This window comes from Talpa europaea (genome assembly GCF_964194135.1).
Source record: "Talpa europaea genome assembly, chromosome: 7".
NCBI lineage: Eukaryota > Metazoa > Chordata > Mammalia > Eulipotyphla > Talpidae > Talpa > Talpa europaea.
Window position 1 is genome coordinate 11,650,480 of NC_140074.1, and position 26,888 is coordinate 11,677,367.

The window sequence follows — 26,888 nt, forward strand, 5'->3', positions numbered from 1 at the left end:
GAGCAGCTAAACCTTGGCAAATTAGCTTTTTTTGTAAAGTTTTGTGGGGTTTTTATGGTTTTTCTCCCCCCCCCTTTTTTTCCGCTACGCAGCATATGCAGCACTTGTCAACTCCCAAAGGGTTCCCAGCTTCACACACAATTAAACGTCTTGATGAAAGACTATTTAATTCTTCAAGAATCTAAAAACAGACCAAACGTGTTTTGTTGTGAACACTTTCTAGAGACGAAGTAAGACGGGAGTTTGGGTTGAAAGAAAGAAAGAAAAAAAAAGAATCAATACAGTGATGGAAGGGCAAAGAATGCAAGAATTCAGACATTCTGCGGAGGATTACTTTCTCTCCATTTAGAGGTCCATAAAAAGGAGCAAACTGAGATCCATAAGGGGAGTCAGCAGGAGCCGTGTTTGTTTACCCCACCCCGTGATAGGTTTTTGCTGAGGGGCCACTGCTAGGTCCCCACTTGCTCCCCTCCCTTTGGCCTGAGTCGGCAGGGCAGTACAGGGGCGCTGAAGGAGCACGTCACGACTCCTCATTCCCAGAATCATCATCATCATAACAGTCGGCATCTTCCTCCTCCTCATCTTCATCATCAATGTCGTCGTCGTACAGGTCGTCATAAAGCAAATCTGAGCTGTTGTCATTGGAAGGCACTTTAGTTTTGATGCAGTATTCCGCCAGGGTTGTGGGGACCTTTACTCCATCCTTTTCTGCTTCGGCTTTAGTGGCTGAAACCTGTTTCCTGAAGGGAGGGATAGTCTGTGTAAGTATCTGTCTTGAAGATGGATTTATAATTGACCTTTAAGGATAATCAAGATTCAGGGCCTCCCCTGGTGGCTCAGCGGTTGAGCGCTGGGCTGCAAAGCTGCCCGCAGCCTCTGCAGCGCCGGTTCAATCCCCGGCCACAGGAGAGGGTCCCACATGGTGTGCAGACCTCTCCTGCCGCGCCCGCTGCTCCCCTCAGCAGTGTATTTCATCAGTCTGCCTGCTCTGTTCCCCACTCTGGCTCTGGTGAATTCTCTGTACCCAGTGCTTGTATAAATAAAATAAATAAATCTTAAAAAAAAAATAAGAAGAAGAAGAAGAATCGAGATTCCTCGACTCTGGTTTCCAAACTTTATACTACTTGCCTGAAACCAACTCACGGGTGCCCTCTACTACACCACAGATCCTCACACCAGGGTACCATTCTGAAGGATGCTTTTAGTAAAGACACTTGGAAGGGAGTTTAAAAATACTCGACCTCAAGTGTTGGTTATCCAAAATCACCTCGTATTTTTTTGTCCGATCATCTCACCACTCATAATGCAGCCCCCAAACTCTTGTTCATTCAGTAATTATCCCACTTGAACTTCCAGTAAAATTCAATGCTCTGCTTGATTCCAAAATTTTGCATGACTGACTGGCTTACCCCTTCATTTTCACAGCCCACGATACTTTTTCCAGCTCCAAAACATTCAAGCCACTCTCTGATCTTTTTTTAATACCTTAAATACACACCCTGAATTTTTTCTGTGTTGCTTTACCCCGATCTCAATGTGGTTGGCTGTTTCTTGACATGCAGATCTAAGCTTAAATATCGTATTATCCTGTTTGCCCACTAGGTTAGCATTTTTTTTTCCTTTTTGTGATCTTCATCTATGCATTTTTCCCCCCCAACCACCCACCCCATCACCCCCAAAATGTGAACTTCAATGGAGCTGAGAACTTGTCTTTTCTTAGTCACTTCTATCTCCCCAGTGCCCAGAACAGCGTGGCACATAAAACAGGCAACAAAAATACCGGAATGGTCAAGTTTCTTTCAAGTATGAAAAGCTGACCCATCAAGGGACTGAAGAAACTGAACTTAAAACATGAAGCCACCACTCTCCTGACCTTCCTTTTGCTGACCTCTGTGATGAGACCTTCCAGTCACTCTCACTTGCCTTCCTGAGGCCTCTCACTTTCCCTGGCCATCTTTCTACTCCCATGGTTTTCACCACCATTCTTTTTATGCTGACACTCTCAAATGATCTGCGCCTCCAGCCCAGACCTTTCTTTTGAGCTTTAGACCTTATGTAAGCCTTAAGGAGGTCTCTACCCTGATGCTCCCCGGAACCCTCACTCAGCAAATTGGCATTTGTCATTTTCCACCTCAGCAGCAAGCTTCTCTCATTCTTCTTCTGAAAAGATCAGTTCTTAAAATCCTGAATCTCACTCTAGAGTTCCAAATATGCTTTATTTTTAGTCCTACTGCCACTGCTACACTTTAGTATTCGTCTCAGCCCCCATATTATCCTCTAGTCAACTGTAGTCTTTCAAAACACAAATATGATTATGTCTTCATTTTCTACCCTACCCACTTCCTTTAAGATTAAGGGCCAAATATCTTATCATGACTTCAATGGCTTTAAATACCCTCAAATCTCTCTTAATTTCTCATTACTTCACAAATTGAATTCACATTCAAGCATGTGAAACTACTTACAACTCTCTGTTGACACACCTTGCTATTATTTCATGCTGTTCTCCCGAAAGAGGCTTTCCCTTCCCCTTTTGGCCCCCCCCCTGGTGGCGCGAGCAGTTGAGTGCTGGGCTGTGAAGCTGCCCGCAGCCTCTGCAGCACTGGTTCAATCCCCGGCCACTGGCGAGGGTCCCACATGGCGAGCAGACCTCTCCTGTCTCGCCCGCTGCTCCCCTCAGCAGTGTACTTCGGTCCTTCTGCCTGCTCTGTTCCCTGCTCTGGCTCTGGTGAATTCTCTCACCCTCCCGTGCTTCTCACTGTACCCAGTGCTTGTATAAATAAATAAATCTTTAAAAAAAAAAAAAAAAAGAGGCTTTCCCTTCCCCTTTTAACTTGCAAAAGGTCATCCATCATAGGAACAGCATAGCATTATATAGTCCTCCTTCTAATCTTGTTTGTGCTTCTATAATTACACTTATTATAGCCCATAAGCACCATGATCATTTGTTTACAAATGCTTGCTCCAGGGCCTCCCCAGTGGCGCAGCGGTTGAGCGCTGGGTTGCGAAGCTGCCTGCAGCCTCTGCAGCCGGTTCGATCCCCGGCTGCTCCCCGGCCACCGGAGGAGGGTCCCACATGGTGCGCAGACCTCTCCTGCCGCCCGCTGCTCCCCTCAGCAGTGTACTTCGGTCCTTCTGCCTGCTCTGCTCCCCGCTCTGGCTCTGGTGAATTCTCTCACCCTCCCGCACTTCTGACTGTGCCCAGTGCTTGTATAAATAAATAAATAAATTTAAAAAAAAAAAAAAAACAACAAATGCTTGCTCCATAAGTATGAGCTCCCTAAGGAGGAAGATTATGTTTAATGGCTTACCTGACACAAAACTGGTATAGAATAAAGAATGAGATAAAGGATTAAGAAACATAAAGGGAATAATATAATAAATATATACTGAGAATATTCATGCGTCCTTCATGTGCTAAATTCTACCTTTCTTTGAAAGTTTCCAATCCTGGATTGGAGTCAGACTCCAATCCTGTTTTGTGAAGCATTTTCAGCTTTCAATCCTTAGTCCGCTCCTGCTCTTCTAAATTTCTACAGGTACTTACTATTTATCTTAACTATCTTCAGTCAATCTTTGGTATATACCAGTCACTTAGGGGGCTGGTAAAGCAAAACACAGTTTACAGATGTAAACTCACTAAATGACTCTGGATTAGGAATGGGTCCAAAGGTAATTCATTCCAGTGGGCCAAAAATTTGAGAACTATGACTCTGTAATAGTCGCTATCAAGAGAAGGATTCTATTTGTATTGATTCTAGTACTTCCCATACTCCTATGTATAGAATGTGCTGATACTGTCCTTGGAGTTCTACTTTAGGGGTATAAAAAATGTAATAGCATTAGGGTATTGGACTTATTACAGTTCAGTAACAAATTCTTCAGTACCGTTGTGAAAACACCATGTCCTGTTTAAGATATGACAGAGAGATAAAGGGTTAATTACCTCTTTTATACAGATTAAAAACCCAAAAAGTTAACTGATAAAAAAGTCACATGTAACTTGTCAGAGCTGGCAGTAGGTTCCAAGTCTCCTGATTCCTATTCTAGGACTCTGTTAAACCATATACCAGTGTTATTGATAATGAGGACACGTAGGAAGGTGCTGCAAAAGATCAATAAACAAAACTAGATAGCTTTGCTTTCAAAACTATCTGGAATTTATGTAACCTTGTGGGTTTGCTACACTTACTGGATATATCAGAAGTCCCAAAACAGGGCCCCTGAAACGATCAGGAAGGGAAAATTTGCAGGTTTGACTATTTCAGAGCCTGGAAGTTGATTCCCAGAAAATAAAATCTGCTGCAGAATGATCTTTGAATGTATGCTCTCTCTCAAAAAACTGAACTCAATAGAAGCCCAGACAGAAGATCTCTTTGAATACCATAAACCTAACTGAGAGAAATAGAATAGACCTTTAAGCTCAATTTAAGCCCTTGGTTGTAGAATATACTTTAGTGATATATGCAGACTTGAAGTTATCAAATGGGAAAACAAAACAAAGCACCTTACCTAATGATTTCAGCATATTCTTTGTCTTTTCCTTTACTGTCCCTCCATTTCCTGAACATGACTGAAGCATCCACATTGGCTGGGGAGAAGGTGTTGGGCTCATTAAGCAATGAGATTACACTTAACAGGATAGTCCTAGAAACAAGAAAAAAGAGTGAGCTATGGATACTCATTCACAGCATTCAAAAGTATTCTCCTTTTTTTACTTAAGAATCTAGTATTTGAGACCTCAGGAGAATGGAAATAGAGTATCACATAATTTTTTGGTTGTTTTGGGTTTTTTTGTTTGTTGTCAGTACTTAGCTGTTCAGGACAGGAACAAGCCCCTAACTGGGAGACAAAAAAGAGGAAATCTGCCATGTTGCAGGGAATAACTCTGTAAAAAGTACTATCTTAGTTGGCCACATGTTCCAATATGCAAAAAGTAGAGGTCTAGAAGCTTACTTACAAATAACATTTATTTTAAAAGTTATACATTAAGTGGAACAGGAAAAAGCAAAGGCATAAAATATTTGGCTTCAAAGTAAACGCATGAGTGTAAATGATAGTCTCTATAAGATTCCTGTCCTAGCTGCTTAAAAGATCTAAAAAACATTATTACATAAAAATCTATTTTTCTTCATACTTCTAAGGGAAGGAAGAAAGAGTTAAGTGGGAGGATGGAGAAAAGCAACAGCCTTGACAAGGAAAAATCAATCTCAGCAATAGAAATCTTTATTCAAAAACATTTATAAAGCACTTACAATGTGCCGGTAGCAATAGGTGAGATGCTGGATGTACCATAGCGACCAAGTTAGATATCATCATGCACAGATTAAGATTAGACACCTTAATTAACCATAGGGAATAAAATTTCTGTTAGGTAAAAGAACTCAAAGAGCTCCAAATTATTCCCAAGTTTTTCCTCCTAAAAGTGATGTACAGGTAGACAAGGAGAAAAAAATGGGAGGAAAAATTAAATTTCTCTACCTTTTCTCATTGGTCAAGGTTACAGATTATGCTGCTGTAAAAAGTTTTTGCTCCTGGCTCCAAGCAAAAAAAAAAAGGAGGGAACCAGGCAACTAGATATCTGATTTGATGAAACCTTTTCCTAAAACGGGCAAAGAGCTTCCGTTAAGTGAGTATACAAAATGATTCAAAATGCATTTTCAAAGGAAGTTTTCTTATTTAGTTAACCCTTTGCACTCCGCTGTCCCCTCTCAGGGGATATTGGTAGCCAATGTCCAGAATGGTTCGGAGTGCAAAGGGTTAAAATCCATTTATCAGGCTTGTACACACACCCCTTTCTATTGGGTTAAACATAACTCCTTGCCCCTCCCTGCATGAGTCTTCTGAATTCCTCCATCAACATAACGCTTCCAGGAAATACATCACAGCCAGTAATGGGAAACAGACTGACATGACATCCTAGAAGCAGAAGAAAATTCCAGAAAGAAAGGCTGCTTCAGAAGAAAACAGACAAAGCCTGTTAAAAGATTAGCAGGATATGGATGAAGTGTAGAAAGAGGAGAAAATAAACCTCTACTAGTCCAGAATTAGCACTATATACCTACCACTTTCCATGATAACGGAAACACTTGGAATGTGTTATCCAATATGGTAACTACCAGCTACAACTGAGCAGTGTGAAAGATAGCTTGTACAATGGAGAAATTGAATTTTTAGTGTTACTTCATTTTAAGCTTTTAAATAGTCACATGTAGTTAGTGGCTAATATAATGGACAACACAGGTCTAAATCATATCAACTGGAATCTTTCCCTATGAGTAGTTTCATCAATTGGCTTTATTACATCTTATTATTATTAAAATACTACATACTGGGCAGTACAATTTTTTCTGAATAGTGAATCATTCATTTCTAGCAAAACAATACCACCGTGGATTCTCAAATTCAATCATGTTTTCAGAAGCCTCAGGTAGACTGTGATAATAGTTAACCCACAATTTTTAAAAAATTTTATTTTTATATTCCCCATACAATTGCAACCCCCTTATTTTGACCCCAATCCCTCCTTTCCCTGTCCCCCATCCCCCCATAGTGTGTCTCTGGTTCATAGTTGTTTGTTGATTTTGATTTTTTTCTTTCTTATAGCTATTCTTTTTTCTGGTCCCTTATTTAGGTTTTCTAGATTCCTGCTATGAGTGAGACCATCCAGTATTTTTCTTTTTCTTTCTGGCCTATTTCGCTGAGCATGATCCCTTCCAGCTCCATCCAAGTGGCTGCAAATTGCATGTGTTTATCTTTTTTGAATGCTGAGTAATATTTCATGGTGTATATGTACCACATCTTCTTGATCCAGTCATCTATTTTTGGGCATTTGGAGTTAACCCACAATTTTTCACTTCTTTCCCTCATCTGAAGATCAGAATCTTTTCTTGTACAAGGAATCCATTCCACTGATTCAGATAAGGCTAATAATATCTTTCCCCTACTATAGAGCCCTATCTCCATACAAACAGTAGACATACCACATTAAATGCTGGTCAAAGGATTCATTCACCTGTTCAAAGACAGTGAGTTTGGGGATATGCATGGCCAATCAGAACCCTGGTGGAAAATACAGTCATTTTATTTTTTTAAAGATTTATTTATTTATTTATACAAGCACTGGGTACAGTCAGAAGCGCCAGAGTGTGAGAGAACTCACCAGAGTCAGAGTGGAGAGCAGAGCAAGCAGACTGACGAAGTACACTGCTGAGGGGAGCAGCGGGCGACAGGAGAGATCTGCGCGCCATAAAATACTGTCATTTTAAACCAACAACAGAAAGTAAATTTATTTTTAGTCTTGATTGGACTGATTACTGTGAGAGTAAGGAAAGCCTAGAGCCAGTGGTCACCTTTGTCATCAAGTGTTCAGAGTCTGCCTAACAACAAGGGCAAATAGGAGAAAGCAGAACAGATTTTCTTCTCTAACAAAGATTCCTGATGTTATTCATATGCAATGTCCTATTAAAAATTTCCCAATCAGGGGTCTCCCTGGTGGCGCAGGCAGTTGAGCGCCGCACTGTGAAGCTGTCTGCAGCCTCTGCAGCGTGGGTTCAATCCTGGCCGGCCGGCGAGAATCCCACTTGGCGCAGCAGACCTCTCCTGTCTCGCCCGCTGCTCCCCTCAGCAGTGTATTTCGTCATCTGCCTGTTCTGTTCCCCGCTCTGGCTCTGGTGAGTCCTCTCACTTTCCCACGCATCTGTCCTGTACCCCGATTCTTGTATAAATAAATAAATCTTTAAAAAAAAATTTTAAAAAGTAAAAATTTCCCAATCAGAATGTTGTACATAGGTTACAGGTAAATTATATATAGATTCCCTCAGGCAGATGGGTGGGTAGGACCTGGAACATTAACTTCTAGTCAAAGGATCACCTTCAGTTTACTTCATTGTGATCTACAAATACTATCATTTTTTCCGATGTATCATGACTGGAAAAGGGTGGAAAGCAATGTCATGCATCATCAAATTGTCTGTCACCTGTACCAAAATAATTTACCACAAGCATAACACCTACAGCCTGGTAAACAAATCTGCGAGGTTAAATATTCTTTTTTTTTTTTTTATAGAGGCATGCTTTATTTATTTGTTTGCTGGTTTATTTGTTTGTTTTGTTTATACATGCACTGGGTACAGTCAGAAGCACGGGAGGGTGAGAGAATTCACCAGAGCCAGAGCGGGGAGCAGAGCAGGCAGAAGGACCGAAGTACACTGCTGAGGGGAGCAGCGGGCGGCAGGAGAGGTCTGCACGCCATGTGGGACCCTCCTCTGGTGGCCGGGGAGCAGCCGGGGATCGAACCGGCGCCACAGAGGCCGCGCGCAGTTTCGCAACCCAGCGCTCAACTGCTGCGCCACCGGGGAGGCCCTAAATATTCTTTTTTTAAAGAGATTTATTTTATTTATGCATACAAGAACTGGGGTGTAGACCAGAGGTATAGGGGGTGAGAGGATTCACCAGAGACAGAGTAGGGAGCAGAACAGGCAGATCTACTGAGATACAGTGCTGAGGGGAGCAGCAGGCAAGACAGGAGAGGTCTGCTGTGCCATGTGGATCAGCTCCCTGGCCAGGAATCTAACTCATGCCACAATGGCTGGCAATAGCTTGATAGGGCTGAGACCTGCACCACCAGAGAGGCCCCTATTATTCTTATTTTTATAGGTTGGAAAAATTAAACTGATACTATACAAAAAGCTCTGAGAAGGCTATGAATAATTTCAAATGCAAATACCTTTGTAGAGTCACATATGAAGATTAAAGAGCACAATCTGAAATTTGCTTGTAAAGCCTCTACACAAAAAAAACTGCATGAAAGTGGGTAAGGCAATCCCTGAGGTAATGTCCAGGGAATGCCTCTAAATTGAAGCCTAGGTAACCTGAGGGTGTAGAGAGAAAAAAAATGATACTTGTATTCAAAATGCCAAAGACAGTTTTTGATGGGCAGATTAGAATGAAAGGAATTCCCTGCCTCCAAATAAACTGGATTAGGGCCTCCCTGGTGGCGCAGGGGTTAAAGTCTCAGTGCTATCAAGCTATCACCAGCCACTGCTGCATGAGTTCACCTACCAGCCAGGGAGCTAACCCACTAGGCACAACAGACCTCTTCTGTCTCGCCTGCTGCTCCCCATCTTGGTAGTATATTTAAGTAGATCCGCCTGTTCTGCTCCCCATGGTGTCTCTGGTGAATCCTCGCACCCCGCTGCACCTATGGCATACACTCCAGTTCTTGTATGTGTAAATAAATAAAAATAAATCTTGGGGGAAAAAAAAAAAACTAGATTAAATGAGATAAGGGCCTAAAAGAAAAAAGTGTTCAAAATATTTGAAGTCAAGACAAGGCAAATGATGGTCTTATGTGTTTATGCAAGAGAAGTTAAGGGCAAATGGGTAATGTTTAGGTAATGGCAGATTACCTAGCCAGGCAGCACTAGATGCAATAAGAAAAGTCTTATTTGGGGGGTTATATGTAAAGAAAGTGGAGGCTTGTTTTCTCAGAGTGGGAGGGTATGTGGTAAGCATATAGCTCAACATTCAACCTCCAATACCAAGAATCACTAATCTTAGAGCGACCACTTCCTCTAAGCTAGAGCTGCTACTAGCCCTGAAAATCGAGCACCAAAATCATACCAAAAGGACAACTCTGCATTTAATTGGCCCAGTTTTCCAACAGATCAGTGTAATTGTATTGATAAAATAATGTGCATCTTTGAAAAAGCGTGCATGCCTCTTAATTATGCTCTTAAGTAATACTTAAAATGGAATAAATAAAACTCAGAACTTTTACCACTTAGTTAAAACCAATTTTTAAAGACTATTAAGATACTTTACATATGCACCCTTTGTTACAAAGGACACCTTTCCCCTCAAAAAAGAAAGATGTATTTCAATTTTAGCACATCTAAAGTAAAAACTCTCAAAACATGTTGTTTCTGTACTAAGTACCAAGTTAAATTCTTTACTACTTTTAAAATGAATCTGATGTGACATAGGTATCTAACAATTACTGCTAATTGATAACAAGGAATCACTTCACATTTGACCAAAAAAAAAGAAAACAGCAGCAGTGATTCAAAAGTACTATGCTAGGGACTTTACAGACACTGTTCATTTAATCTTTCAACTACTGAGGAATTATCCTTAACTTATCTATCAGAAAAGCAGCTCAGAGAATTTAAGTGGCTTTCTAGTGACTATACTACTAATACAATGTTGTAGATTTTAGAAATATACAGCTCTGACATGCCATAATTAACAAGGACTGTAACTATCCCTACTTCTTGTTCTTCGTTAAGAAAAAAATTAGGCAGTTGAGCGCAGCACTGTGAAGCTGTCCGCAGCCTCTGCAGTGCCAGTGTGATCCCGCCGGCTGCAGAGATACCCACATGGTGGGGCAGACCTCTCCTGTCTTGCCTGCTGCTCCCCTCAGCAGTGCATTTCGTCAGTCTGCCTGTTCTGTTCCCTACTCTATCTCTAGTGAATTTTCTCACCCTTCCACACATCTGACCTGTAACCCGGTTCTTGTATATATAAATAAATCTTTAAAAAAAAAAATTATGGGAACATAAAAAATAAGATGCAAAAGAAATGCTGAAAATGACAAACACAAGGCCAATAATTAAGATATATATTTTATGTCGGGACACAAAATTACAAACAAATATGAAAAGGAGGCTCCAAAAACAATCTAGAATTAAAGGTCATCAATTATACTCTAACATGAATATTATGCATTACCCAAAAGTCTGTTACTATATAACATGATATAATATGGTTTAAACATATTCATTTAAGCTGATTCAGTTCATAAAAGAGAAGCCAAGTTTATAAGGGAACTCTCAAAACTGCTTTAATGCCATTCAGAGAACTATTAAAAAACAGTACAAAAGTCCTTTTAACTTCTTGAAATTCAATGATTATAACATACTTCAATTTGATAGCTCATACAAACAAGATATCTGAAGTTTTACCTAAGCATTAAATTATATCATCTTTTAAAATGCCCAATGGAAAAGTAAAAAGAAAAAAAAATTACCGATTAATATCCTAACTAATCCTTTTTCTATTCTCCCACATTAAGACAAATTATATTCACTGTTTTGGGACAAACTTCCTTTCCAGGAAACATTATAGCAGAAGGACAGTCCATCGCAGTTTCTACTGCACAAAAGATGGTGATCTGAAGTGACATGCTATTGCTAAATAGTTGAGTAGACCCAATCGAAGGTTCAGACACGAGTACAGAAGTTTAGAATTTTAACAGGCAGTTCACAAATGAACAAAACATTGAAAAATGGCTAAACCCAAATTACAGAAGTGCAAGTGCTTCTTTGTATAAACCAAAAACTGACTTGGGGAAACTGATTAATAAAAGATGGGGAAAGAGATAATAACATTATGGACCTATTTTCCTCCTGCTACACAAGAAAGTTGGATAAAAAAATTTAAAAACCTATTTAACACAACTAAATTCCAAAGAACGGGTGCCAGAAATTGGTAACTCAAGGTCAGAAAAGGATACGCCACCAAAAATGCCACATCAGGATTTATTAATCTTAGATACTGCCCTACAGGTTAGGTGATGGAATTTTAAAGTCCACAATGAAATGGGAGAAACGATGTGGCATTTGTTCAAGTCAGGAGGCTGGAAAGCAAGGCCTTGTTCTGGACAGCTATATTGTTTTCTAGTGAAACAGCCTAGGTGAACAAAACTGTGAGTCAGTATGGTAAGAGCTACTGAATGTGCAACTTGAACAAGTGGACTGAATCATGAGCTGGTGGGCTCTACCTAACATCTTGTTTAAAGAATCTGGCCTACCAGACTGACCAAAGATGCCAGATAGAAAGTGCTACAGCCTAACGATTCTTTCGCAATTTCCTGTGTGGGGGGTGGGGAAGAGAGAACTATTTCCTGTTACGAGTCCCACATGCCCAGTTCATAAAAATCCTGACCAAGAGTGACCTGAGTCTCATTAGCATGCTGGCCCCGATAAATATGCCTGGCATGGAGACTTTAGATACCAATGAGACATGTGGTGTATGAAGGAGCACATAGCTCTTCTGCACAAGCCCCAGTATGGTCTGGCCCAAAACATGCTATGATATTCCTCCCCTCTACTCTGCCCTGATAGACTAATCCCTTAAAACCCTTTGCACAGCTCCCCTCAGGGAACCAGACTAAAAATTTCCTCTTCCAGTCCTTGCTCCCTTGTGCAGAGGTCTTTAGTAAACCTTATCTGGTTAACTCAATAATTCTCTGGTACATTCTTTCTCCTAGAAGACCCCTGAACCCATACTTTGGGGTTGGGGTTGGTAACACTAGGAATGCTGTAACAAGACATCACAAACTAGGTGGCTTAAAACCAGAAATGTATTGGGCCTCCCCGGTGGCGCAGCGGTAGAGCGCTGGGTTGCGAAGCTGCCCGAGGCCTCTGCGGTGCCGGTACTTCGGTCCTTCTGCCTGCTCTGCCCCTCGCTCTGGCTCTGGTGAATTCTCTCACCCTCCCACGCTTCTGACTGTACCCAGTGCATGTATAAACAAAACAAACAAGCAAACAAATAAATAAAGAAAAACATGCCTCTATTAAAAAAAAAATAATAATAATAAAAAAAAAAACAGAAATGTATTGCCTCACGGTTCTAGAAGTTAAAAATCCAAAACTAAGGTGTTAGCAGACCCGTACTCTCTGAAACTTGAGAGTTTATCTTCTGGCATTTGTTGGCAAAGCTGTCATTCCTTGATTTATAAAACTCTAATCTCTGTATTTAAGGGTATCAGGTTTTCAAAGTATATTTTGGGGAGGACACAGTCAACATTTAACAGTGGCAGATGGGTGAAAATAATCCATAAAGTGCAAAAATTTCTCAGAAAAATGAAACTAGGTAGATAAAATCAGGTCATGTATATGGGTAGATGAGATGAGGAAATAAGGTAGACAAACTTTCCCAGAGGAACAATCAACAAAGCAGAGTAATGCCTCAGTTGTAACATGACAGTCTTCTCCCAGCAAGTCTTCCCTTCTCTTCTTTAAAAGGACACCAGTCCGTCAAATTAAAGGACCCATCTGACTCCAGCACAAATATGTCCTCAATTTAGTCATATCTTCAACAACCCTGCCTAGATAACTAGGGGTTAGGATTTCAATATTATCTTTTGGGGTGGACACACTTCAACTCATAACTATCAGCCCACCTGGTGGACCCCTGTCCTTTCCCTGTACAAAATCCAACCCCCTCATACCAACATCCTCAAAAGTCTTAATCATGCTAGCATTAATTCTAAATCACCAGTGTCATCTAAATACCATCACCTCAAAGTCCCAAATCTTACTATCTAAATCAATAATATACTTGAGGTATGATTCATCTGAGGCAAAATTCCTCTCCATCTGTGAGATATGCTACAAAAATACACTGGTGGGACAGACATAGGACAGATTATTTCCACTACAAAAGAGAGAAACTGGAAGGAAAAGCAGAGGTCATAGATTTCAAGCAAATCTAAAACCTAGCAGGTAAATTCCATTAGCTTGCAAACCTGAGAATAATCCCCTGTGGCTTCATGCTCTGTGCTCACCAAGCCACAATGCCATCTTGACCGCAGGCTCTCTGGAGAATGCAGTCTCACCATCTGGGTCTTATACCCTCTTTGGCTTCTGCATCCACTGCTTTACCATCTTAGTCATTCTTTATTTTTTGTCCCCTCTCTATCCCTTTCGGTCTAGGCTGGCAGTGTATCCAAAAATCTTAATTCACATGGATGTCAAGGGGATCCATTAGATATGATGCTCTTCACAGCTTCTTCCTGGTTTATAGGCTTTATCTCCTTAGCAAATGGTCATTCAGTCATGCTCTTGGTCCTGTTTCTTTCTGATTTAGAGATGCATTCTTAGGCATTTCTTTTCTCTTGCAGTTTACTATAAGCAGGAGAAATTAGGCTGCATACCTTCCATATTTTGCTTGGGAAATCCTTCAGCTAAATACCCAAGTTCATGACTTACAAGAACACAATTCAGCTAAATTCTCTATTGCTATATAACAAGGATTGCCGTTCCTCCATTGTCCAGTAACATGTTCCTCATTTCCATTTGAGGTCACCAGAAGCACCTTTAAAATTTCTATTTGAACACTCTCTTCATGGTAATTTATATATTCTCCAAGACAAGAAAAGCTTTCTCTATAGTTCACTTCTTTCTGAGCCCTCAGCACAATTGTTTTTAATGTTCGAATTTCTACCATAACCTCTTTAAAACAAACTAGGCCATTTCTATTCATTTCCAGCTTCTACCTATTATCCAACCCCAAAGACACTTCCGTACTTTAGGTATTTATTAAAGCAGTATCCCACCTACCAGTATCAAAATATGTATTAGATTCCTAAGGTTACCTTAACAAAGTATCACAAACTGGATGGCTTACAGCAACAGAAATATAGTCTTTCACCATCTGAGGATTAGAAGTCTAAAACTGACATGCTGGGGGCCTCCCAGGTGGCACAAGGGGTTAAGTCTCAGCACAATGACACTATCGGAAGTCACTGAAGCACGAGGTCGATCCTCAGTCAGGGAGCTGACCCACATGGCACAGCAGACCTCACCTGCCTCACAGGCTGCAACCCTCAGCAAGTGTATTTCAATAGATCCACCAGTTCTGCTCCCTACTCTTTCTCTGGTGAATCCTCTCATCCCCCTACACCTCTGGCCTATACCCCAGTTCTTGGATGCATAAATAAAATAAATCTCTAAAAAATAAAATAAAACTGAGGTGCTGAACTAGTGTTGACATTAATAAAGAAAATTGGCACATGCAGGGTATATGGGAATTCTACACTTTATTCACAATTTTTCTGAAACTATTGCAGTATTTTAAAAGTTGAAAGACTGATGACAAAACCACAATGAAGAACCACTTCTACCCACTAGGATGGCTATAATAAAAAACACAAATAATAACAAGTGTTAACTAAGATGTGGAGAAATCAGAATTCCCATACTGCAGGTGGGAATGTAATATAGTGTAGATACATTGCAAACAGTCTGGTAGCTCCTCAAAAAGTTAAACATTGAGATATCATATGACTCAGGAAAATGCCATTTTAAGTTATTTATCCAAGGAAATGTACACCTAAAAATTTATACACAATGTTTACAGCAAGAGTATTCATAAGAGCCTCAAAGAAGAAGCATGCAAAATGTCTATCAACTGATGAAAAGTGTGATATAACCATTCAATATAATATCATTCAGGCATAAAAAGGAATGGTGTGCTTGGACACATGCAACAATGAGGATAACCTTCAAAACATTACGCTAAGAAGTCATTCACAAAGTACTACAGAAAATACTATGAAATATTTTTTTTTTTTTAAATTGTGTGATTCCATTCATATGACATGTCCAGAAAAGGCAAATCCATAGAGACAAAAGTTAGACTGGTGGTTTCCTGGGAATGTGGCTAGAACTGGAGGTTGAAGGGTGACAGAATATATATTTTCATAGGTACGACTTTCTTTAGGGGTGATGAAAATATTCTAAAACTGACTATGACGATGGTTATACAACTCTGTGAGTGTATTAAAAAACCAGTGAATCATATAGTGGGAATTATATCTCAATAAACCTGTGGTTTGTTTAAAGACTGACAAAAGAGCACTGCAATTTTTGCTAAACAGCTCATACAGAATTAGAAGAATTTAGTTTCACTGCTCTATGAATTTTGTTCCATTACCACATGTAAAACAAGAGTAATCACCGCATCTAGTATTAGTCTATGTATATGCGTGCATAATACATACATGAATGTATGTATATGCACACACCCACAAGAACTAGTATACATTAATGTATGAAGTATATTATTTGTGCATACATATAATTGAAGTTGCACTCTGTCTCATTCCAGCAATGTGATAATTATTGATGGATACATGAACTGAAAACAAATGTCAATGTGATTAAAAATGCATTTCCAATTAATGCAGAGTAATGTTAAATCAAAGTATAATATACTTGTATTCTTTCAAATCACCTGCATATTAATAAATCAATTTAAAAGTGGTTTAACTAATCTTATTGTCAAAAGCAATTAAAACACATTTGTATATGTTGGTTTTCTCCAGGTAAGTATCATAGGATAAAGAAATTTATCAAACATCAAAATTTTGAGTATTAGGATAAAACTCAGTAGGCGCAATAAAATGGAAATTTAAATGCAAGAAAATGCGTTTTTCATTAAATTTATGACCAAAATAGTATACTTTAAAATATGCAAAGTAGAGTTTTTGAAAATTCTCTTAAGGGAGATATGAGCAACCATCATATACACAAACCACTATTTTACACAAACATGATTAAATATTCATCTATCCAGCTAGATTAATAAAGAATCAAAGGAGATAATATTACACAAGTCTCCCAAATCAAAAGAAACACCCACATATTATAAATAAAGCAAAGAAGCAGCAATAGACAAGAAAAGTTCTTTTAAAAGTAATATATAAAGTCAAATTCTGAGTTTTTAAATCTTAAGACTTCTGCAATATATAGTTAAGAATCTTAGAATAAGGAAGCAACCAATACAAACATGAAGTCATGGGACATCATGTCCCAGGAAGAAATGTTCTAAAGCAATACGAGGGAACTTCTATCTTTCAAAGGTGAACATAGAGAAATGAGTATCAGGTACATTATTGCTTCAGAAATATTCTTCAAAACGATGTATGCAAGCTACTTAAAGCTCTAACTGAAGAAAACATGAGCAAAGGATTATTTTGTATTGGTTAGAATATAATAATCAACCTTGAGTATCACTTAAAAATCAGATTATTCCGCATATAACCTCTTACCTGACATTTTGAGTAGGATTCCACCTTTCAGAGGGCAGTTCTCCACTCTGTGGGTCATCTACAGGCGGATGAAGAATTGAAATGCACACATCTCCATTCTATGAGACACAAGTATTGCATTTAGTAAACATTCAAAATACTAATGTTTAGGAGAAAGTAGTACCAGTTTTACGTAAGTTTCCATTATTCCTAAAAACCTTGCTTTCTTATCATCAGAGAAAAGAATTCTGCTCTTCACTTTTAGAATCAATGCTGAAGAATTAAACATTTTTTGTATTAGAAACACTTCATACTGACCAATGTATTTCTTAAAAAAGAAAACTTAAAGAAAACATAAGTAAGAGCACAAGAGACTGATGTGATGGTTCATGGGTACCATGGTGGTGGGAGAATTATGGGCACTACACCTGAGGGGAGAAATCAAATATTGTACAAAAATGAAAAACGATGTAAGAGAATTTAAAAACATTTTTAAATGATCGGGGAAAAAAAAACTATTTTTACATAGCATCTTCTAAAAAAGTCATTAACGGTCCTCCCTGGTGTTACAAAGGGGTTAAGTCTCAGCACTATGAAGCTATCTGTAGCACTAGCTAGATCCCTAGCCAGGGAGGTGACCCACATGGCGCAGCAGACCTCTCCTGTCTCGCAGGCTGCTCCCCTCAGCAGTGTATTTCAGTAGATCCACCTGTTCTGCTCCCCACTCTGTCTCTGGTGAATCCTCTCACCCTCCCGCACCCACCTCTGGCCTATACCGCAGCTCTTGTATGCATAAACAAATACATCCTCCAAAAAAAAATTTTTTTGAAAGAAAAAAATCTGATCTTGCTTAAAATTTGCCTAGTATATATCAATCACTGCTTTCAATAACTATCAATTATATAAACAGAAAATATGCCTCAAACAACTTAATTATAACTCCTTTAGTGTATGGACAGAGGAGCTTATCACTATGCTCACACAATATGAATTGCCACTTAGGCAATAAAGTTGCCATTCAATAGAAAAGACAAGGTCAACTAAGAGACAGTCACCTATCTCTTGATCTAAATTGAAGGAGATTCAAAATTTTTAAAAATTACATTGTAAAAAAACAATTACATTGTATAAAGTTAAAAAATTTTACATATGCAACCAAATTTACACAAACACAACATAACCATATCAAGATAAATAGAACATTTTTTAAAAAGAAAATTTTAATGAAATCAATACCAAATACTAAATTCTAAATCTGAAACACTGAAACTTTGCATCACTATTAGATGCCATGAAGGTTAAAAAACAAAAAGCACTATAGAAACGGAATAAAATTAGGTATATCTGCATAGATGAGCTATATCTAGTATATTGGAAGTGGTTTGGAAAAAGAACCAAAGCTAACTAGTTTAGGAAGCTATGCGATAGAACTCGAAAGAGCACAATTTTAACAATCTAATGGAAATACAGACGTAAGTTTTGCGGAGAAATATGCCATCACAAATGGTAGCTTAAAATATGTCCACATAGTTTTGTTTTGTATTGATACTATATTACCACAGTAATTTGTTTTAAGTGGTTTTAAACAAATACACATTTATAATTTTACAATAATAAAAGAATAGGTCAACATCTGACACTGCTCTCAGAGGGCTAACTGTCAATGTCGGCAGCACTGCATTTTTTTCCCCCGGAGGCTCTATGAAAGAATTCAGTCCCTGCCCTTTTTAGCTTCTAAGGGCTACTACCCATTTTGCTTTGCTTCTGACCCCCTTTCCCCTGAGCAAGTAAACTTCATTTCTCTGGGCCTTTGTTCCAAAGTTACAGCTCCTCTCATTCTCATTTTCTGCCCTCCTCCTTCCATTTCTGAAAAATCCCCATGGGAGGAAAAAAGAAAAAAATAATAATAAAAGGGGGGAAAATCCATATGATTAAACAATCCAGAACAACCTCCTTATTTTAAGGTCAGCTGATCAGCAACCTTAATTCTTCTTTGACATGTACCTAAGATATCATATGCCCCAGAGATTAGAATGTAGACATCTTTGAGGAACCATTATTCTACCTTCAATAATAGTGAAGAACTTAGCTTAAGTGAAAAACAGCACAATAATTAGGACAGGGGTATGTGAGTTTGCTCAAAGTTTGGCATGTAAGTATGTAAAATTGAATTTCTGATTATTGGGATGAAAAGAATTATACTTAGAAACATACTGTTGTGTTGCGTGCTTACACGTATTAAAAGGTGGTCAGCTCAACTGATGAAAATGAAGTATCTGATAAAATCCAACATTTCTTCATGATAATACACTCACAAAACCACAAACAGAAAGGAAATAGCTTAAAAAACATTTACAAAAAAACTTACAGCTAACTTATACCCCAAGGTGAAAGACTGAAAGTGTTCTTCCAATATCAGGAAGAAGACAAGGATGCCTCTTTCACTACTGCTATTTAATATTGTCCCAGGAGTTTTAGCCAGGCTAATTAGGCAAGCAAAAAAAAAAAAAGGCAGACAGATTAGAAATGAGGAAGTAAAACTGCCTTCATTTCACGTATGACAGAACATTCCAAACAATTCATGAGAAAGTTACTAGGGCTAAAAAAATCTGCAAAGTTACAGGATATTTTAAAGTCAGCACTCAAAAATCAGTGTCATTTCTATATACCAACAATGAATAACCCAAAAAGGTATTAAGAAATCAATTCCAGGGCTTCCCCGGTGGCGCAGCGGTTGAGCGCTGGGTTGCGAAGCTGCCCGTGGCCTCTGCCGCGCCAGTTCGATCCCCGGCTGCTCCCCGGCCACCAGAGGAGGGTCCCACATGGCGCGCAGACCTCTCCTGCCGCCCGCTGCTCCCCTCAGCAGTGTACTTCGGTCCTTCTGCCTGCTCTGCTCCCTGCTCTGGCTCTGGTGAATTCTCTCACCGTCCTGCGCTTCTGACTGTACCCAGTGCATGTATAAACAAACAAACAAATAAATAAATAAATAAATAAAAAAAACATGCCTCTATTAAAAAAAAAAAAAAAAAAAAAAAAAGAAATCAATTCCATTTACAATGGCACCTGAAGGATAAGATAATAAATCTAACAAAGAAGATTAAAGACTTGTCACAGAAATGTGTTCATGGGTAGGAAGATTTACTATTCACATGACAATATTACCAATTTGATTTATGGATCCAACACAATCTGAGTTAAAATCCTAGCTTTTTTTTTTTGTAAAATTAACAAATTTATCCTAATATTTAGATGGCTATTCAAGAGACCCAGAATAATCAAAATAATCTTAATTAAGTTGGAAGACTTACACATTCTGATCAATATTTATGTAATGTTACAGTCAACAAGGCTAAGATTTGCATAGTAAAACACATATAGACCAATGGAATAAAACTGTCAGTCCATAAATAAACTCATATTATACAGCCAATTGATTTTGACAAGGATGGTATAATTCCATTCAAGGGGAAAGAACAGTTTACTCAACAAATGATACTAAAACAACTAGATTTCCAAAAAACAAACTCCTACCTCACACCATATACAAAATTAACTTTGAACACAACAAAGATCTAAGAGCTAAAACTGTGAGGATCCTCTGGAAAAATTCAGAGGTAAATCTTCATGACCTTGGATTTGGCAATGGATTCTTAGATAAAACACCAAATCATGAACAAACAAAATAAACTAGACTTCATTAAAATTTAAAACATTCGTATATCAACAGTTATTATTTAGAGAGTGGGAAAAAAACCTATAGTATGGGAGTAAGTATTTCCAAATCATATATCTGATAAGGGTTTAGTATCCGTAATATATATTGAACTCCTACAATCATACTAAAAAGATTAACTAGACAATTCTAAAGTAGACAAAAAACAGACATTTCTCCAAAGAAGACATAAATGTTCCAATAAAGCAGATGAGAACTTTCTTTTTTTTAGAAAAAGATTTAGTTTTATTTATCATACAAGAGCTGGGGTATAGGTAGAGGGTTGGGGGGACAGTGAAAGTATTCATCAGAGACAGTCTGGAGCAGAACAGGCAGTTCCACTAAAATACAGTGCTGAGTGGAGTAGCGGGTGAAACAGGAGCAGTCTGCTCCGCCATGTGGGTTACCCACCCTGTCCGGACTGAAGCCATGCACAGTGGCTGGCAATAGCTTGATAGTGCTGACTTTAACCCCTGTGCACCAGGGAGGCCCAGATGAGAAAGAATTTTCAACATCATTAGTCGTTAGGGAAATGCATTTCAAAATGACAAGAGAGCGCCTGGCGGCCTAGGAGTCAAGTCTTAGACTATCACCACTACCCCCTGAGTTCGATCCCTGGGCAGGGAGCAAACCCACACAGGGCGCAGCAGACCTCTCCAGTCAACCCTGTTGCTCCCTTAGCAGTGTATTTCTGCTTCCCCAATCTGTCTCTGGTGAATCCTCTCACCACTCACACCTCTGGCCTACACCCCAGTTCTTCTTTTTCTTCTTCTTTTTTTTTTTTGGTGGGACCCTCGCCGGCAGCCGGGGAATGAACCAGCCGCTGCAGAGGCTGCGGGCAGCCTCGCAGCCCAGCATTCAACCACTGCACCACCAGGGGAGGTCCTACACCCCAGTTCTTCTACACATAAATAAATAAATAATAAAAGGACAATGTTTCATATCCCTTTAGGATTAATAAATTATAACAAAAATAGAAAAAAGCAAGTGTTAATAAGTATGTGGAGAAACTGGAACCCTCATACGTTGCAGGTGGGAATGACAAATGGTTCATGTGCCATAGATCACAATAGCAGTTCTTCAAAAAAAAAAAAAAGTAAACATAGAGGACCTCCCTGGTGGCACAGCAGGTTGAGCACAGAGCTGTGGAGCTGTCCACAGCCTCTGCAGCAATGGTTCTATTCCGGCCGGTCGGGGAGATACCCACATGCCGTGGCAGACCTTCCTGTCTCGCCCGCTGCTCCCCTCAGCAGTGTTTTCGGTCCATCTGCCTGTTCTGCTCCCTGCTCTGGCTCTGGTGAATCCTCTCACCCTCCCACACCTCTGGCCTATACCCCAGTTCTTGTGTATATAAATAAATAAATCTTAAAAAAAAAAAAAAGTAAACAGAATTACTCTCTGACCCTACAGTTCTACTCCTAAATCTAGAAAACTGAAAATGAGTATTCAATCAAGTATATGTATACACATGGTCATAACAGCACTATTGACAAATCCAAAAAGGTGGACATAATTCAAACGTCTATCAAGAGATGAATGTATAAAGAAGGGTGGGGTATAGTACATACAATGGAATACTATTTGGCCACAAAGAGGAATGAAGCACTGATGAGGTTACAACATGGATGCACTTCCGAAATGTTAGGGTAAGTGAAAAGCAGACACAAAAAGTCTTATACCATATGATTTCAATTACATGAAATATCCAGAATAGAAATATACATTGACAGAAAGCTGTCAGAGAGTAGGGGGAAATGGGAATCGGAAGAAACTGCTTATGAGTAAATTGCTTTATTTATTTATTTCTCATTGGGAATATACTAATGTCACCCAATTGTTCACTTTAATTGTTTAACTGTATGTAAACTCCACTTCAATAAATTGTGGGGTCTGGAAAAAAAAAGACAGGGACAGTTCTAAGGCCTTCAAAATAGAAGTTCCAAAATGTAAAATGAAGGACATCTAGCCTACAGTCCATCCAAATTCAACAGTGGATGAATGAAATCCCCAGTATTCTTCATTTTTAATAACTTCTCTCCATGATTTCGATATGCAGTCAAATTTGAACACACCAGGGGCCTCCCTGGTGGCACAAGGAGTTAAGACACAGCACTATGAAGCTATCCGCAGCCACTCCAGCTTGAGTATGATTCCCAGTCAGGGAGGTGACCCACGTGGTGCAGCAGACCTGTCCTGTCTCGCCTGCTGCTCCCCGCAGCAGTGTATTTCAGTGGATCCACCTGTTCCGCTCCCCACTCTGTCTCTGGTGAATCCTCTCACTCCCCACACCTCTGGCCTGTACCCCTGTTCTTGTATGCATAAATAAATAAATCTTTAAAAAAAATTTGAGCACATCACTGCCTAGAAAAGAATTCATGAGAGGCCTCCCCAGTGGTGCAGCGGGTTGAGCGCTGCACTATGAAGCTGTCCTTAGCTTCTGAAGTGTGGGTTTAATTCACGGCAGGCCAGGGAGATACCCACGTGGTACGGCAGACCTCTCCTGCGTCACCTGCTGCTCCCCTCAGCAATATGCTTTGGTCAATCTGCCTGTTCTGTTTCCCACTCTGTCTCTGGTGAATCCTCTCACCCCTCCACACCTCTGGCCTATACCCCAGCTTTTACATGCATAAATAAATAAATCTTTAAAAAAAACCAAAAAAACAAAATAGGGTTCAAATAAATAAATCTTTAAAAAATAATAATAAACCAAGATGAAACACAAAGACTCTGGGAGTTCCACAGGCATATTCTACAAAACTATCCTTTAAAATTTTAGAAAAAAAATTTTTTCAGTCAATAAATGACTTGTTTTAATAATGAAAACATAATTTACTGGGTACCAAAGATTATTTATTTGTGTCAACTTATCCTAGCAGCTAAAGCAAAACAAAACATTAGGTGATACATTTCTCATTAGCTGCTCAGAAAGCATTTATGTTCGTTTGATGACTCTTTAAATGAATTCAAATAGAAGTGTTTAAATTATGCAGTTTCCTTCTTTAAGACCACTGAGTAAAATTATATAAATTTAAAATGTTCATTTAATGCACATTATGAAAATAAACACAATAAATACTGACAATGTAACAAAATCTCAATATAGCATTCAGCATCTTTATGTGAGTTAAGATCATTCAGTTCAAGAATGTTGTTTCTGGGGGCCTCCCTGGTGGCGCAAAGGGTTAAGACACAACCTATGAGGCTATCCACAGCCACAGAAGCAAGAGTTCAATCCCTGGCCAGGGAGGTGACCTACATGGCGCAGACCTCTCCTATCTTGCCCGCTGCTCCCCTCAGCAGTGTATTTTAGGTCAATCTGCCTGTTCTGTTCCCCACTCTGTCTCTGGTGAATCCTCTCACCCCCTATACCTCTGGCCTATACCCCAGTTCTTATATGTAAAAATAAATAAATCTTAAAAAAAAAAAAAAAAGAATGTTGTTTCTGGTGGCTTAGTTATACTATATGAAATTAAGACATCTTAATAAAAACTTTTCTGAATGTTTTAAGATTTAATTTTATATTTAAAATTTATATGAAAAAGTTTAAGACTAATAAACATAATTTGTCCTAGTCTGGAAGGATCATAAGGAACGCAGTATTGAAATTTTGTATGCATGCAATCAATTCTAATGTAGTTTTTTGGCTTCATTACTTGATTCCTGGATGAATAACCATTAAAATAAATCCTCGGGGGGGGGGGAATCACAGAAACCCCACAGAAGTGCAATGAGATACTAAAAAAGAAATGACAATAATTTAATCAAAGTAGAAATACATGTTAAATGATCAAAAGAGATGAAACAAGACCAGCTGCACTACCATTTCAATAGCAAAATAATTTTACTGTGTTATTAAACAAGGAAGTAAACCCTTATTATAAAAACATGTTGTTATTTGAAGGATTTAAATGTGCTTCTAGTCAAATTATACCCTCTATGAACATAATGACATAATGTGGGTAACAAGGGAGGAATAGCAGAAAAAGATGGTTAATTTTGTCAACTTGGCTGGACTAGGGGATGTCCAGACAGCTGATGAAAAATGATTTCAAATTAGTAGACGGGGTAGAGAACAGTCACCCTCAACAATTTGCCAGGCATTATCCAATCTGTTGAGGGTTAAAGAGAACAAAAAAGGCAGAGGAGGGCCTCCCCTAGTGGCACAGGCAGTTGAGCGCTGCACTGTGAAGCTGTCCGCAGCCTCTGCAGTGCCAGTTCGGTCCCAGCTGGCCGGCGAGGGTCCCACAGGCCGTGGCAGACCTCTCCTGTCTTGCCCTCTGCTCCCCTCAGCAGTGTATTTTGTCAGTCTGCCTGTTCTGTTCCCCGCTCTGTCTCTGGTGGATCTTCTCACCCTCCCACGCATCTGGCCTGTACCCAGGTTCCTGTATAAATAAATAAATATTTGGGGAAAAAGACAAAGGATCGGCAACGTATCTCTCCCCTCCCACTTATCCCCCTCCCCCATTTCTTGAGCAGAGATTTCCCTCTTCTCCAGTCCTTAGACATGGTAACTCCTGCTTCTTAGGCCTTGGGACTCTGGGATTTACATAAGCAACCCTGTCCACTACCCCCAGTTCTCAAATCTCTAGTACAGAAGAAAGAGTCACACCACTGGCTCCACCTGGGGTTCATAAACCTTCAGACTGAATTATATCCTGATTTTTCTAGCTTACATAGGGAAAACTGCGTTTTTAAAAAAATTTCGTAACTATGAAACAATTCCTAAATAAATTCCTGTAATAAATATTAAAATGTAACTTATATTTAATAGCTTTCTTTAAAGGACCTATCAAAGCATCTAGTTCTTTCAGTTTTTAAGAAGCTGATTGTGGGTCTCATTCATTTTATTCCACCTAAATAATTACCAAGATCATAAACTGTGAAATTTGGCCTATTTACCACTCACATAGCCTAAATTTTATTATTCCAAAAAGCAATACATTTCTACCAGACTTTGCAATAGCTTTCAATATTGCAGATTTGTAGGAAGTTCACATTATATAGGTTATCTGATATGTATTATGGATTGAATTTATATCTCCACCAAATTCATATGCTGAAACCTAACTTCCAATGTGATGATAATCTAGACTTGAGGCCTTTGGGGGCTATAACTGGGTTTAAATGAGGTCATGAGGCCAGGGCTCTGGTCTGATTGGATTAGTTCCCTTATAATGAGAAGGCACAGTCTCTCCTCACTTCCCTTTCCTTAAGCCACCTGAGGACATAAAGATTAATTCAGGAAAAGAACTTCTGTCAGAAACTGACCAAGCTGAGACCCTGATTTAGGACTTCTAGTTTCCTAAAATGTGAGGAAAAGAATTTGTTGGTTTTTTTCAAATTTTATTATTATTATTTTTCAATTTATTTATACAAGCACTGGGTATAGGCAGAAGTACAAGAGGGTGAGAGAATTCACCAGAGCCAGAGTGGGAGCAGAACAGGCACACTGACGAAATACACTGCTGAGGGGAGCAGCGGACGCGGCAGGAGAGGTCCGCATGCAATGTGGGGCCCTCACTGGCGGCCGAGGATTGAACCGGCGCTGCAGAGGCCGCGGGCAGCCTCGCAGCCCAGCACTCAATCACTGCGCCACTGGGGAGGCCCAAAAATTTTCTGTTGTTTAAGTGATCCAGTCCATTATTTTATTCTGGCGCCTCAATGAAGACAATAAGCATATTAAAGACAGTACAGTCTATTTTTAACCATTAAAAAATACTAGTTTAAATCCCATGCTCTAATGATGGTGGAATAGTAGCCAAATAGGCACATCCTTACAATGTTGGGGACTATAAAGATTAGTATAATCTTTCTGAGAAACACCTGGGTCTACAATCAAGAAAAATCTTCAAGAATAAATCACCTTAGGTGAAAAAGAAAAATATTCTCATATGGGCTATATCAAGAAGCCTAAAATACACTGTGTATTTTACTGTAGTCTTTATAAAAGTACATTGGTGACATTTATCTGTGAGTATTGTATAGAAAAAATGATTTCTACAATTGTTTTAAAAAATCAAAAATCTTTATTATTTTTTAAAAGCTCCATGTTATCTTCTATAACTCACTAGTAGTAAAATGATCAAGTATTAAATACTTCTGGCTACTCAATTTTGTGAAGAACTCAAAACTACGGTGCAAATTAGTTTGTTATTTCTTAAAATTTTAACATCAGAGGGTACTGAGATTTTGAGCTGCCACAGCAATGAAGTTCACCATGAAGAATACAAACACTCCAAGGTTTGTGAAGTTACTGGGATTCCTCTGAACACAGTAACAAGTAACCAGCTGATTCAACATATTGTGAAATAGGAGCACACTGTACAATATAACCATTAGTAACAAGTTTGTATTAAATGT

The 26,888-nt window shown here is 39.1% G+C and overlaps 1 protein-coding gene across 1 annotated transcript in view; it reads right to left on the reverse strand.

Moving 5' to 3' along the window:
• Positions 1-520: 520 nt before the first annotated feature.
• UBE2R2 (ubiquitin conjugating enzyme E2 R2) overlaps positions 521-26,888 on the reverse strand; it is a gene marked incomplete at both ends in the record, with an annotated part of 85,809 nt that continues 59,441 nt past the window's right edge. Inside the window, 3 exons of the mRNA XM_084237145.1 lie at positions 521-740; positions 4,513-4,647; positions 16,838-16,935. Of these exons, the coding sequence (XP_084093271.1) occupies positions 521-740; positions 4,513-4,647; positions 16,838-16,935 (453 nt within the window). The remainder of the gene's footprint in view (positions 741-4,512; positions 4,648-16,837; positions 16,936-26,888) is intronic.